Here is a 12,849-nt window from a genome sequence, read left to right on the forward strand (position 1 = left end):
ACAAAATGTATTCTACATGGTAGTTGCACTGACTGATGAGAGAGCAAGGATCAGATTTGAACAACTGCGTTAATTTCACATTCGGTGGGCTACTTATTAAGTTGAAATCTGATTAGTAATCTGTTAGACATTTCAATAATAATAATGATAATAATAATAATAATAATAATAATAAAATAATTTAATACTGGTACATTGAAAGTTGCACTCTAAAAAATAGCCTTGACAACTAATTTCACACACAATATCAGTAGGCCTATCCCTCAGGTAAAAAAAAGAGAAGAAATATCAAAACGCATTACAGTCACTATCACTGTGCGTTGGAGTGTGTGTACGCGCCTGGCTACAGCTTATTTTGTTATTAAAGATGAAGTTCAGTTCATCCAGTCCCTGGTGCCAGCAGGCTGATCCTCAATAGTGGTAGCTGCCTCTGTGATGATGCCTCTCTGCTTCCTGACCCTGCTGGAGTCACTGTGCGGGGCTCAAGCCGTCAAACTGCACAGGCTGTGTGTTCCTCTCCTCGTCCTCGTCCTCGTCTTCGTCCTCTCCATCCCCAGCCAGCGTCTGCGAGTCCGAGCGCTCCAGGCCGCTGCCTTGGGCTCGCCTGATGGCCTTGGCCAGGAGCCGGTTTATGGAGGCCAGGCCGATGAGGTACCCGTCCTCCCGGTTGCCCTCGGCCCACGCCACGTCGTGCTGCAGGCGCATCCCCTCGGGGGTCGGCATGCTCTTCCCAAAGTCGATCATCCACACGTTGGCCTTGCTAGAGCTGTCGTGGACGAAGAGCAGCGAGCTGCCAATCAGCTGGGAGAGAATGGGAGCAGGACAGTACACATGAGTGGACAGGATGGAGGGGTTAGAGACCTGGGGGGGGGGGGGGTTGAGACCTGAGGTGGTGTGCATGTGTGGGGGGGGGGGGGGGGTTGAGACCTGAGGTGGTGTGTGTGTGTATGTAGGGGGGGGGGGGGGGGGTAGAAACCTGAGGTTGTGTGTGTATATGTGTGGGGGGGTTGAGACCTGCGGTGTATATTTATACTGGGTGGGGGGGGGGGGGGGGCCTGATTATTAATAGACCAAACTACAATGAACTGAATAATGGCAATAAGCAAAAACATACAAACAGCAAATGAAAGAAAAGAGGAAGGAATGCTTCTCTTTGCTATAATTATCAGTTCAGGATGCTCTTCAAAAAGGGCCTATAACTTTTGTCAACACATTTCAACTCTATAGTTTTCATCAGGGCATGCCCAAATTAAAACTATAGAGCTGAAACGCGTTGGCATGTGGCCATTTTTTGATTAAAGACTTTTTTAATATTTATCAGGAGTGCCTCAATACTTCTACTTTTTCAGCAGTTAAATGACTTAGAACTTAGCAACGAGATAGATGGATAAGTAGAGACTACAGGATGTTGAGAGGAGCGCTTGGACTAAGTCTCCTCTCCCAACCAGAGTTAGGAAGGGATGGAGGAGTAGTGAGGGAAGTTAGGAGGGGATGGAGGAGTAGTGAGGGAAGTTAGGAGGGGGTGGAGGGGCAGTGAGGGAAGTTAGGAGGGGGTGGAGGGGCAGTGAGGGAAGTTAGGAGGGGATGGAGGAGTACTGAGGGAAGTTAGGAGGGGGTGGAGGGGCAGTGAGGGAAGTTAGGAGGGGATGGAGGAGTACTGAGGGAAGTTAGGAGGGGGTGGAGGGGCAGTGAGGCATGTCCCCACCTCCTCAATGTCCTCCCTGTCAGGACAGCGTGAGTACTCCGGCAGAGCTCACCTCATGTGTGTTGAAAAACTCTGACTCGTGCAGCGCGTCACTCAGAGCCTGCAGTCTGGACTGGTACGCCCTCTGGTGGAAACAAAAGGCATGACTGTTTGGTGGGCGGCGACTGCGAGTGTATTTGCATAGGCTGCCAAAACAACAGCACAGTCTACTACTAATACAGTATGTAAAGCATGTGTGAGGTGCAAATATGGAATAAATAAGGGCAGATCAGGGAGAGACTAGGTGATAGTGTGTCTGTCTGCAAGACAGAGGAATAGAGACATGCAGGCTACACTCACTGCCATGCACAACTGACAGGCGGAGGAAGTCATGTATCCAGGGCCATACAACTCTTCAATGCTTCATAAAGGGAAGAGGAGAGATAGACTTCTCTGCATAGGCTATCTGCATCTCCACTCTCTTCTACACTTCCATGTCCTTCCTTAACAATGCTGTGTACTGACTGTTTACTGGCTACATTAGCCCACATGTACAACCCCTCCCTCCACCCCCTTGACCGAACTGGACTCTAACTTCATACTTGACCAATGGCTGATGATACTTCAAACCCATCCTTGCACTGCTGCTGTAATTGTTATGTTACTATGTTTTCTCTTGGTTTGTCCATATACTGTATACTACAGTATAATTGTTATATTACTATGCTTACATTTTATTGTCCATATTTAACCCTGCACTGTGAGAGAAAGGAGAGAGAGAGAGAGAGAGAGAGAGAGAGAGAGAGAGAGAGAGAGAGAGAGTTAGGAACAGGGGAGAGGGAGAGAGAGGCAGAGAGGTGAATACCACTGACCAGGATGTGGAGTTTGCTCTTGGTGAAGGTGATGAAGGCATCTATGAGTTGACCTATACTCTGGGTCCTATTGAAGTCCCGCAATACAGTCCCATTCTCCAGCTGACAATACACAAACACACACACACACAGGTAAGTTTGCATATAGGCCTAAGAAAACGTGTGTGTGTGTGTGTGTGTGTGTGTGTGTGTGTGTGTGTGTGTGTGTGTTTGTACTGTATATGTATGTCTGAGCTTCATGTCACCATGATGCCTTCAATCCTGAAGCCCAGGGTTGAACTGGAGCTGACTGAATCCCTCCACTGCATGTAGCGCAGCTTGGTCACAGCAGCCTGGGCGTGTTCCTCCGCCAAGGGTGCAGATGGATCTACTTTCATCATCTTCTGGTACATATCTTTCCGAAGGCTGGTGCTCATCCTGGCCTTGGCTATCTCCTCCTCCAAATATGTTCTAAAGGAAGCCAAGACAAACATGTCACAGACACCAAGAGAGATGTCAAGATATACAGATATATTCTGTAAATAACAAATGTACTTAGTTACCGTACTGGCCAGTTTGACCAGGGAATCGCCAACTTACTAATGGGATTTTACTCCATGACACCAGGGGGCGCTCTCAGTGACTGACATAACAGAGAAACCTGTCTACCAGGGCTGTGTCCAGAAGTCAAGCGTGCACGCTGGATAGTACCTTCTTTCCAGTAGCGTCTTAGTTAGCTTGCTCCTCAGTATGCGTCCCTACCTACATTTGGACAGCACTAACTAGTTGGCGTCACCTGACTCGGGGAGGGGGGTGTGTTGACGATTTGCATGACGTGTGGAGCTTGACCTGCGCTGCGCAATGGATTATGGGCTATCTGAGGGCAAAAAAGATGCATCGATGCACGCTTGGAAATCACGCCAAACGAAGTACCCAACTAGTGAGAGCGCTTGACTTTCGGACAGTCTATTCTGACGTAACTTCTGGAAAATGCACACTGCCCAGCGTGCGTACTGATGTTTCAGACACAGCCCATATGTAGACAAGACAGAGGAACCTGTCTACCTGATGCCTACGTCTATATAACAAACCTGTTTACCTGATGTCTACATCTCTATAAAAGTAATAGCGCTACCGCACACTGTTGACTTTTTACTCACATTTTTATTATTCAGAGCAAAATAAAAAAGTGAGTAAAAAGTCAGGTGTGCGGTAGAGCTATTACTTTTATTGCTATTTGAATGGTCCTGCAATCTACCGGCACCTGATCGGACTGTGCGTGGTACCGGAGTGATTTGGAATCTCTGTATAAGTACTCAATACTTAGTCTTGTAGGCCATTTGTGTGCATCACAATAACGGTTTAGAAATCTGGATAAAGCATTGGGGATATGTGTGCTCTAAGGTGTGTGATCCTATTGTGTATTCTCTCCCCCTCTCTCTCTCTCCTTCTCTCCTTCTCTCCTTCTCCCGCCCCCCCCCCCCTCTCTCTCATGATGGTAGCGTCCTCTCCTGCTGTCGTACCTCACTCCCATCTTGCAGTCCATGATGACTGGGTTGGTGAGTCCGGTGAGGAGGTCCTCTAGTCTCAGGTACTCGTTGCCGTTGCGACACAGAGGGCCGTAGTAGCGCGGCACAAACACCCGCAGGACGTCTGACATCAGCAGGCTGAGACACGCCCCCTCCGTCTCACTCCAGCGCTTCAACACCTCACCTCCCTCACTCAGCTGGAAGTTACCTAACATACACACACACACACACACACACAATGTCACTCAGTCAGAAATCAGAAAAGTCTGTATACAAACAGATTGACAGTTATATAGATAGACAGATAGATAGATAGATCGATAGATTGAAAGATAGACAACTATACTTCATTGCCACACAACAATGTTGGTGGTAATTGTTGTTACAGAAAATGGCAGTTCAACCCAGTAAAGGAGAAAAGAACCACACACTAGCTTGAGATGGAGGTGGAGGGTGAGGGCATGAATGACAGGACACCGGGGAAGCCCTTACTCATTAATGTGCCATGGCATCTTTACTGACCAAAGGATGCCGGGGAACCCCCTACTTGTTGTGAATGTGCCATGGCATCTTTAATGACCACAGGAAGGCAGCACCTTGGTTTAATGGTTTAATGGTTAAAACAAAACACAAAGGCAAATAAATAAATTGTTCAGATCAAGTTTGTGTTCAGGTGCCAGATTGCTGAAGGACAAGGTTTTGTATTGTCTTCCAGAGGACCTGTGGCGATTTGATTATTTTGGTAGCACAGCTTAAGCTGCACAGTTTAAGGTAAACAATGAGGTCAGAGGCTGTGGCTACAACCCTCTCTGATGTCCTTCAGGTGCAACGGTCTCCAGACAGTAATGGGTGACGTGATGATGCTCTCTATGACCGCTTTATCGAAACGCACCAGCAGGTGTTTTCTCACAAGAAACTTTTTTTAGCCGCCTAAAGAAGCCTTTACTGTACTTTTTGATTATGGGAATGGTGTTTATTCACATCTATTAATTCATGAGACACTTTTACCCAAAGCAACATTCCATATTAAAGGATTATATTACAAGGGCCATTGTTCCTGGAGTAACTCAGGGCTAAGTGCCCTGCTCAAGGGCACAACAGTGGAAGCCAGGAATTGAACCCCTTTTCAGGCTATCATACTCACCAACTCACACACATGCCATGGAATTACTTTCAGATACATACCCACCCACCCACACACACACCTCAAATATTTATTCATACACACAGTGTGTGTCTGTGTGTGTGTGTGTGTGTGTGTGGCTAAGAGAGGGTGTGTAAATCTCAGTGATATGAAGGACTGTGCATTTGATCCTGTGAGAGTGTGTGAGAGCCCATCTAAGTTATATTAGGACTTGTGCATTGTGCATGTGTCACATTGAGCTTCTTGAGTGAGTGAGAATGGGTGGCTGTCAGTATGTGATTTATGAGGGTGTGAGTGTGTGTGTGTGTCCTACGTGTGAGGACAACATAAAACTGGACATCAAAGCGGTGGCATTCAGTGTGAGGTCAGACTGGCTTGACTTTAGCGGTCTCTGTCATCAGATTGGTATACTTGAGAAGTGGGCGAGATCAGACAACAGAGCAGTTGAACCGGATAACACCATTACCGACCCGCACATTTACCCGCACGCAACCTATAAACCGGAAAACACCATTACCGACCCGCACATTTAACCGCACGCAACCTATAAACCGGATAACACCATTACCGACCCGCACATTTAACCGCACGCAACCTATAAACCGGATAACACCATTACCGGCCCGCACATTTACCCGCACGCAACCTACAGTATAAACCGGATAACACCATTACCGACCCGCACATTTACCCGCACGCAACCTATTTAACCGGATAACACCATTACCGACCCGCACATTTACCCGCACGCAACCTATAAACCGGAAAACACCATTACCGACCCGCACATTTAACCGCACGCAACCTATAAACCGGATAACACCATTACCGACCCGCACATTTAACCGCACGCAACCTATAAACCGGATAACACCATTACCGGCCCGCACATTTACCCGCACGCAACCTACAGTATAAACCGGATAACACCATTACCGACCCGCACATTTAACCGCACGCAACCTATAAACCGGATAACACCATTACCAACCCGCACATTTACCCGCACGCAACCTACAGTATAAACCGGATAACACCATTACCGACCCGCACATTTACCCGCACGCAACCTATACACCGGATAACACCATTACCGACCCGCACATTTAACCGCACGCAACCGGGTAAATTGCGCGACACGCAGTGCAAGTTACAACAATAGGTGCGAGGGCAGCCATCCTCAAAAGTAAGCGCTCACACAGTACACAGCACACAGCACACAACAACGGACAGACCTCAGACTACAGGGAAAACTCCACTCACTTCCTGTCCCACACCGTATTCTCAAACTCCACTCTTGGCCAGGATATTATAATTTTTCCCACACCGTATTCTCAAACTCCAGACTTGGACAGGATATTCTCACTTTGACCATCAAAGCGCGCCTTCAAGTCTTCCCAACAAGATCCAACCTGGCTACATGGTACCCATCCAGCCACAACCCGCACTGTGTTCTTCACTCCACTAACCATGGCAGCGAGACCACGGCATATGTCCTGAATGGATACAGTTTTCATAAAGGACTTATATTTAGGCATTAAACCATTAAAGGAGTGCAGGAGGGAACAACAAAAATATACAAACACCACGCTGCTCGACACCATCATATCTAATAAGAATGTGACTATTGTCCAGATAGGATGTACTTTTGACTTGTATATGGACACTGGTTTCAACTCCAAAACTGTATCAACCACTTGCTGACAGGATTACAAATCTGGGATTCCAGTGTAATCTAATCGTTGTTGTGTTTGGGAATCTTGGACATATGCACAAACTTGTTTTGTGTGGGCTGCAATGGTGGACTAAGTGAGCCAAATGCAAAGAGCACTGCTCCTCTTCTGCAATGTGTATTCATTTGGAGACGACGCTGCCGTGTTCATCCAGAACCACTAAGGACCAATAGCACAACGCACTCTGTGTTTGATCAGACCTGTCTAAGCGTGAAACATACTTCCATTGACGTTTATATCTGTCAATTCTTCCCCTGTGTTAAGGTCAAATAAAAACATTAAAATGTGTACTCATCATACCTTGATGGCCAGCCAGCTGGACCCAGGAACTCTGCCTGCGCTTGGACCACTGCATCATGGTGAGGAAGGTCCTCCACGATCGACACTGCAGGACAGCGGGGGACATACAGGGCACAGAGGTCAAAGATGAAGGGTAAAAGGTTAAAGGAGAGAGAGCCTTTTCTATGAGGTCAAGAGGGCATCGCTGACTGGTGGCTGAGGCAGTATTACGAGTGGTCTTCTTCACTGGGATGGATCATCCCTTTTGATCACTAATGCAGCCAGTAGAGTGTGTGTGTGTGTGTGTGTGTGTGTGTGTGTGTGTGTGTGTGTGTTGTGGGGGAAGTGGGGGGGTGGGATCTCTGGATGTTACAGTTTTGTACAAGTTTTGCCTCTGCTAAATTTGTCATGTTTTCCAGCCTGATGTGACCTATGGAACCCAATCAGTGCGTGTGGGTCTGCATGTGGCATGTCTTGTCAAAGTCACAGTATTGCATCACCTGACCCCTGCCATTCTACTGCCCCCTGCCATGCTCACCTGACCCCTGCCATTCAACTGCCCCCTGCCATGCTCAGTTCTCATCACAGTTCTCGTCCGTGGAATGCTTGATGCGTTCTAGATGCACGCAATGTTTGATGAACATACAGTGCCTATAGAAAGTTATCATACCCTTTTGAAATAGTTACCTTTTTTGTCTTACAGCCTGAAATCAAAACCCATTTTAAAAAAAATCTTTTCCAGTTTTATTTACAAATGTAGCTGTACAACATCAAAATAATGAAAAAAAAACTCAACAATTCTGAAAATTAATAAAAAATGAAAAACTAGAATAACAGGGTTGGAAAAGTCATCATACCCCTGACTTAATACTTTGTAAAGCTTCCTTTTGCTTTCATTACAGCCATCAATCTGTTTGGATATGTCTGTATTATGGCTTTGCACACCTAGATAGGGGAATATTTGCCCAATTTTCCGTACAGAAATGTTACAATTTAGTCAAATTCTGTAGGGAATGGCGATGGACTGCTCTCTTCAAGTCAATCCACATATTTTCTATAGGATTTAAGTCAGGGCTCTGACTTTGCCACTCAAGGATATTCACCATCCTATCCTTAAGCCACTGCTTTGTTCTTTTGGCAGTATGTTTAAGATTATTGTCGTGTTGGAAGGCGAATGACCTCCCCATCCTCAGCTGTTGGGGAGAGGGACGCAGGTTTTCCTCAAGAATTTTGGTGTACTTGGCAGCATCCATTTTCCCTTCTATCCTGACCAATTGCCCAGTCCCCGCTGAAGAGAAACATCCCCAAAACATAATGTTGCCCCCACCATGCTTCAAAGTAGGTATGGTGTGTTTTGGGTGTGTTTGGGTGTGTATACTGTGTTTGGTTAGCACCTGGAGCTCAGTCCAAAAACTTCAATCTTAGTCTCCAAAAAGTTCGATCTTAGTCTCATCTGACCATATAAGCTTTTTTCACATGGTAGCAGAATATTCCAGATGTGTTTTTGCACTGAACTCCAAGCGCAATGTTTGGCGAAAACCAACACAGTACACCTCCCAAAACACACCATACCTAGTGTGAAGCATGGTGGGGGCAACATTATGTTGTGGGGATGTTTCTTTTCAGCAGGAACTGGGCAATTGGTCAGGATAGAAGGGAAAATGGATGCTGCCAAGTACACCCACATTCTTAAGGAAAACCTGCGTCCCTCTCCTAGACAGCTGAGGATGGGGAGGTCATTCGCCTTCCAACACGACAATAATCTTAAACATACTGCCAAAAGAACAAAGCAGTGGCTTAAGGATAGGATGGTGAATATCCTTGAGTGGCAAAATCAGAGCCCTGACTTAAATCCTGTAGAAAATATGTGGATTGACTTGAAGAGAGCAGTCTATCGCCATTCCCTACAGAATTTGACTAAATTTTAACATTTCTGTACGGAAAATTGGGCAAATATTCCCCTATCTAGGTGTGCAAAGCTATAATACAGACATATCCAAACAGATTGATGGCTGTAATGAAAGCAAAAGGAAGCTTTACAAAGTATTAAGTCAGGGGTATGATGACTTTTCCAACCTTGTTATTCTAGTTTTTCATTTTTTATAAATTTTCAGAACTGTTTACTTTTTTTTCATTATTTTGATGTTGTACAGCTAAATTTGTTAATAAAACTGGAAAAGATTTTTTTTAAAATGGGTTTTGATTTCAGGCTGTAAGACAAAAAAAGTAACTATTTCAAAAGGGTATGATGACTTTCTATAGGCACTGTACATTCTCTGGGACGCGTGTGTGTGTGTGTGTGTGTGTGTGTGTGTGTGTGTGTGTGTGTGTGCGCGCGTGTGTGTCTGTGTGTGTGTGTGTGTGTGTGTGTGTAGACCACACCGGTCATATTGTCATGACTCTTTCTAGAGTATTTAGATCTTGTTTTCTTTGCGTGCCTATTAAATAAAAAATAAAAACATTTAAATGTGTGTGTGTGTGTGTGTGTGTGTGTGTGTGTGTTTAGCGGACATGGATACAGTGCAAATTCTACAGTTGCTCGCCTATCCTTACCAGTACTCCCATGCAAATGGCGCATTCAAATCAGCCGGGTCAGGGCATTATTTCAGACCAATGCAAATACAGCCCCAGGGATGCAGAGAAAGAGACAGCTCGTGTGTGTGTTTCAGAGAAAGAGGGAGCTCACCTGTGTGTGTGTGTTTCTATCACTTTAATCATTTGATGTTGAGAAGGAGAGAGCTTGTCTGTGTGTTTCAGAGAAAGAGAGAGCTTGTGTGCGTGTGTGTGTGTGTGTGTGTGTGTGTGTGTGTGTGTGTGTGTGTGTGTGTTTCTACTATTTCATTTTAATAATTTAACGGTTAAAGAAATGGGTCTTGGCCATAGTCTGTATACAAGTTCTTAATAAGTCCTGTGCTCTGTAATAATTAGGGACATTCAACTTGAAGGATGGGATTTCCTGAAAAGTTACTGGGGGGTTACTGCTCCAATCCCTTCAATGTGCAGAGCACAGTACACTGTCAGTCCAGAGGGTTCTGCTGACCAACCCAGTCAACCCAGAGGGTTCTGCTGCTGCTGACCGACCGGCCGCCATGTTGTTTTCTAACTCTCCCGTGGAGACATGACACAGCAGACGCTGCCCACAGAGAGGACTGAAATCAGAACGCACGCCTCATGATGTAGACTGGTCATGACATCAGAACGCACACCTCACGACATCAGAACGCACGCCTCATGATGTAGACTGGTCATGACATCAGAACGCACACCTCACGACATCAGAACGCACGCCTCATGATGTCAGAACACACACCTCATGACGTCAGAACGCACGCCTCATGATGTCAGAACGCACGCCTCATGATGTCAGAACGCACGCCTCATGATGTAGACTGGTCATGACATCAGAACACACGCCTCATGACATCAGAGCGCACGCCTCATGATGTGGACCTGGTCATGACCACTTCATGTCCAGCTGTTTAGTTGGACCTGGTCATGACCACTTCATGTCCTGCTGTTTAGTTGGACCTGGTCATGACCACTTCATGTCCTGCTGTTTAGTTGGACCTGGTCATGACCACTTCATGTCCTGCTGTTTAGCTCCTCTAATGTATGTTTCTTGTTGGGTGTCCTCATGTGTACAGAATAATGGCTGAATAGAATAATTCAACCAAGTCAGCTGTTATGTGTTCCTCTTAGGTAAATGACCATCACTACATTATAGTCATTCAAGTGAATCATGAATATAGTTTCAGTAAGCATTTCCAAAACTGACTTGACTGTATGCGTGTTTACTGACTTCATTTAAAATATACAAATATGTGGACACACACACACACACACACACACACACACACACACACACACACACACACACACACACACACACACACATACACACACACTCACACACAGAATTACAAACACATATAGTCAAATTCAACACACATTGACAGGTTCACAAACAATAATAGGGACATGCTCTCTAGACGTACACACACACACACACACACACACACACACACACACACACACACACACACACACACACACACACACTTACCCTCCTCATGATTCTCCGGCGAGAAGAGGTCTCCTCCCCTTCGCTGAAGACCTCGTCGCTCTCTGGAGAGGAGCAGTTGAAGGAGGAGGAGGAGGAAGAGGATGTTGAGGAGTGCACCAGTACGCGGGACAGAATGTGATGGTGTGGCGTCTCCTTCACCCTCCTCCTGTCCTCCTCCAACCCACTCCTGGCCTCCTCCCTCTCTCCGTCCACCTCCTCTCCATCTCTGCTGTGCTCTTTGGACATCTTTCCTCCTCTCCTCCACCCCCTCCCGCGCTCCTCGGGCGTAGTCCTCTCCAGGCTGCCGCCGCGCGGCCTCTCTCTCCTTCCCTCGTCCCGCCTCTCATTCATCCCTCGTTCCCTCAGACTCCACAGGTTTCTCCTCGGCGCCTCTCTTCTCTCTGGCTGCTGAATCCCTCCATCTTTCTCTCTTTCTCCGTCTTCTTTCGCTTCCACTCCTCCATCTCCCCCCTCCTCCTCCTCCTCCTCTCCACATGCTCTTCCCTGCTGTGTGGAGTGACCTGAGATTGTGTGTGACGTGTGTACTGGTGTGTTTGCCTGCTGTGTTTGTGTTGTCTCTCCAGTCAGGGTTAAGGTTGTGTCGTGTGCTGCTGGTGTGTGTGTTTGTGCTAGTTGTGCGGACGCTTCAGTATGCGCCGGCGTGTGTGTGAGCTCGCCTGTCTCTGGTGGTGTGTGTGTGACCCCACTGGTGTGTTCAGATCCTTGTGGTGTGTGTGTGGCGTCCGGTCCCCCCTCCACGCCATCGTCGGCCCTGGGGGAGAGCACAGCCTGGGCAGATTGCAGCATCGGCGTGACTCTGGGCCCTTGCAGGACTGCAGTGTAACATCCTGCCATTTCCTCTTCTTCATGAGGGTGTCCCTCTAGCAAACAAACAATTCCTCCATCTTCCGCACCTGTATCCAGTGACGTTCCAATTGCTCCTTCTGCTCTTCTCCTTTCCAGAGAGGCTGAGGGAGAAGTGGTGACGTTCATTGTTCTCTCCAAACACTTACCATGAGAGCAGGAGTTCTGCTCATTTACTTCCTTAGGACATTACGAAATGCTCTCAAAGCAAGAGGAAGCCCCGACCAACTTTTTTTTTTACGTACGAAAGTATGATAGCCACCGAGTTCGCTTTCACTGCTGTCCGTGTCCTAGAAACCGACGACAAATCAAATAGGTCGCCGACCTTAGGTCCTGAACGATCTCTCTTCAATTTTTGAATCGATCTGCCGTGCGTTTTGCGCCTAGAGTGAGGGATAATTTACATGATGTGACGCGGGGCTACAGACACGTCGCGGAGGTTTCCAAAACAACTCTGAGAGCGCAGACTCGACAGGCACGTGCCACATCCACTTTACATGTCATCGATCAAAATCAGCACACTGGTGATGCTGCTACTAGGGTAACGTATAATGAAGGAAGATATCTGCGGTGTGTGTAGCCTATTCAAACTATTCAGCAATAAAGCCCGATTCGCTTATATGATGACTCGTTGTCCAGATTTTTTTTTTCTTTTTACAAAACAATGATATTGAATGTACTTCTTCGAACACACAGCCACGT

General features: G+C 46.7%; 1 protein-coding gene across 1 annotated transcript; it reads right to left on the reverse strand.

Moving 5' to 3' along the window:
- Nucleotides 1-166: 166 nt before the first annotated feature.
- si:ch73-22a13.3 (inositol-trisphosphate 3-kinase B) lies at nt 167-12,625 on the reverse strand. The gene is made up of 7 exons (XM_062549187.1): nt 11,284-12,625; nt 7,242-7,326; nt 4,059-4,272; nt 2,802-3,006; nt 2,557-2,658; nt 1,758-1,829; nt 167-801 (listed from the first exon to the last, which is right to left on the reverse strand). The coding sequence occupies exons 1-7, from the start codon at nt 12,274-12,276 to the stop codon at nt 469-471; spliced, it is 2,004 nt and encodes a 667-aa protein (XP_062405171.1). The 5' UTR covers nt 12,277-12,625; the 3' UTR covers nt 167-468.
- Between the last annotated feature and the right edge of the window lie 224 nt (nt 12,626-12,849).

Source organism: Sardina pilchardus, chromosome 11 (assembly GCF_963854185.1).
Source record: "Sardina pilchardus chromosome 11, fSarPil1.1, whole genome shotgun sequence".
NCBI classification, from domain to species: Eukaryota; Metazoa; Chordata; class Actinopteri; order Clupeiformes; family Clupeidae; genus Sardina; species Sardina pilchardus.

Excerpts from the sequence above, each read along its gene's own strand:
- si:ch73-22a13.3 (XM_062549187.1), bottom strand. The coding sequence starts at position 12,276 with ATGAACGTCACCACTTCTCCCTCAGCCTCTCTGGAAAGGAGAAGAGCA. Across the intron at positions 1,830-2,556 it reads AGAGCAAACTCCACATCCTG|AGGGCGTACCAGTCCAGACT; the intron begins GTCAGTGGTATT and ends TGTTTCCACCAG. Across the intron at positions 802-1,757 it reads AGTTTTTCAACACACATGAG|CTGATTGGCAGCTCGCTGCT; the intron begins GTGAGCTCTGCC and ends ATTCTCTCCCAG.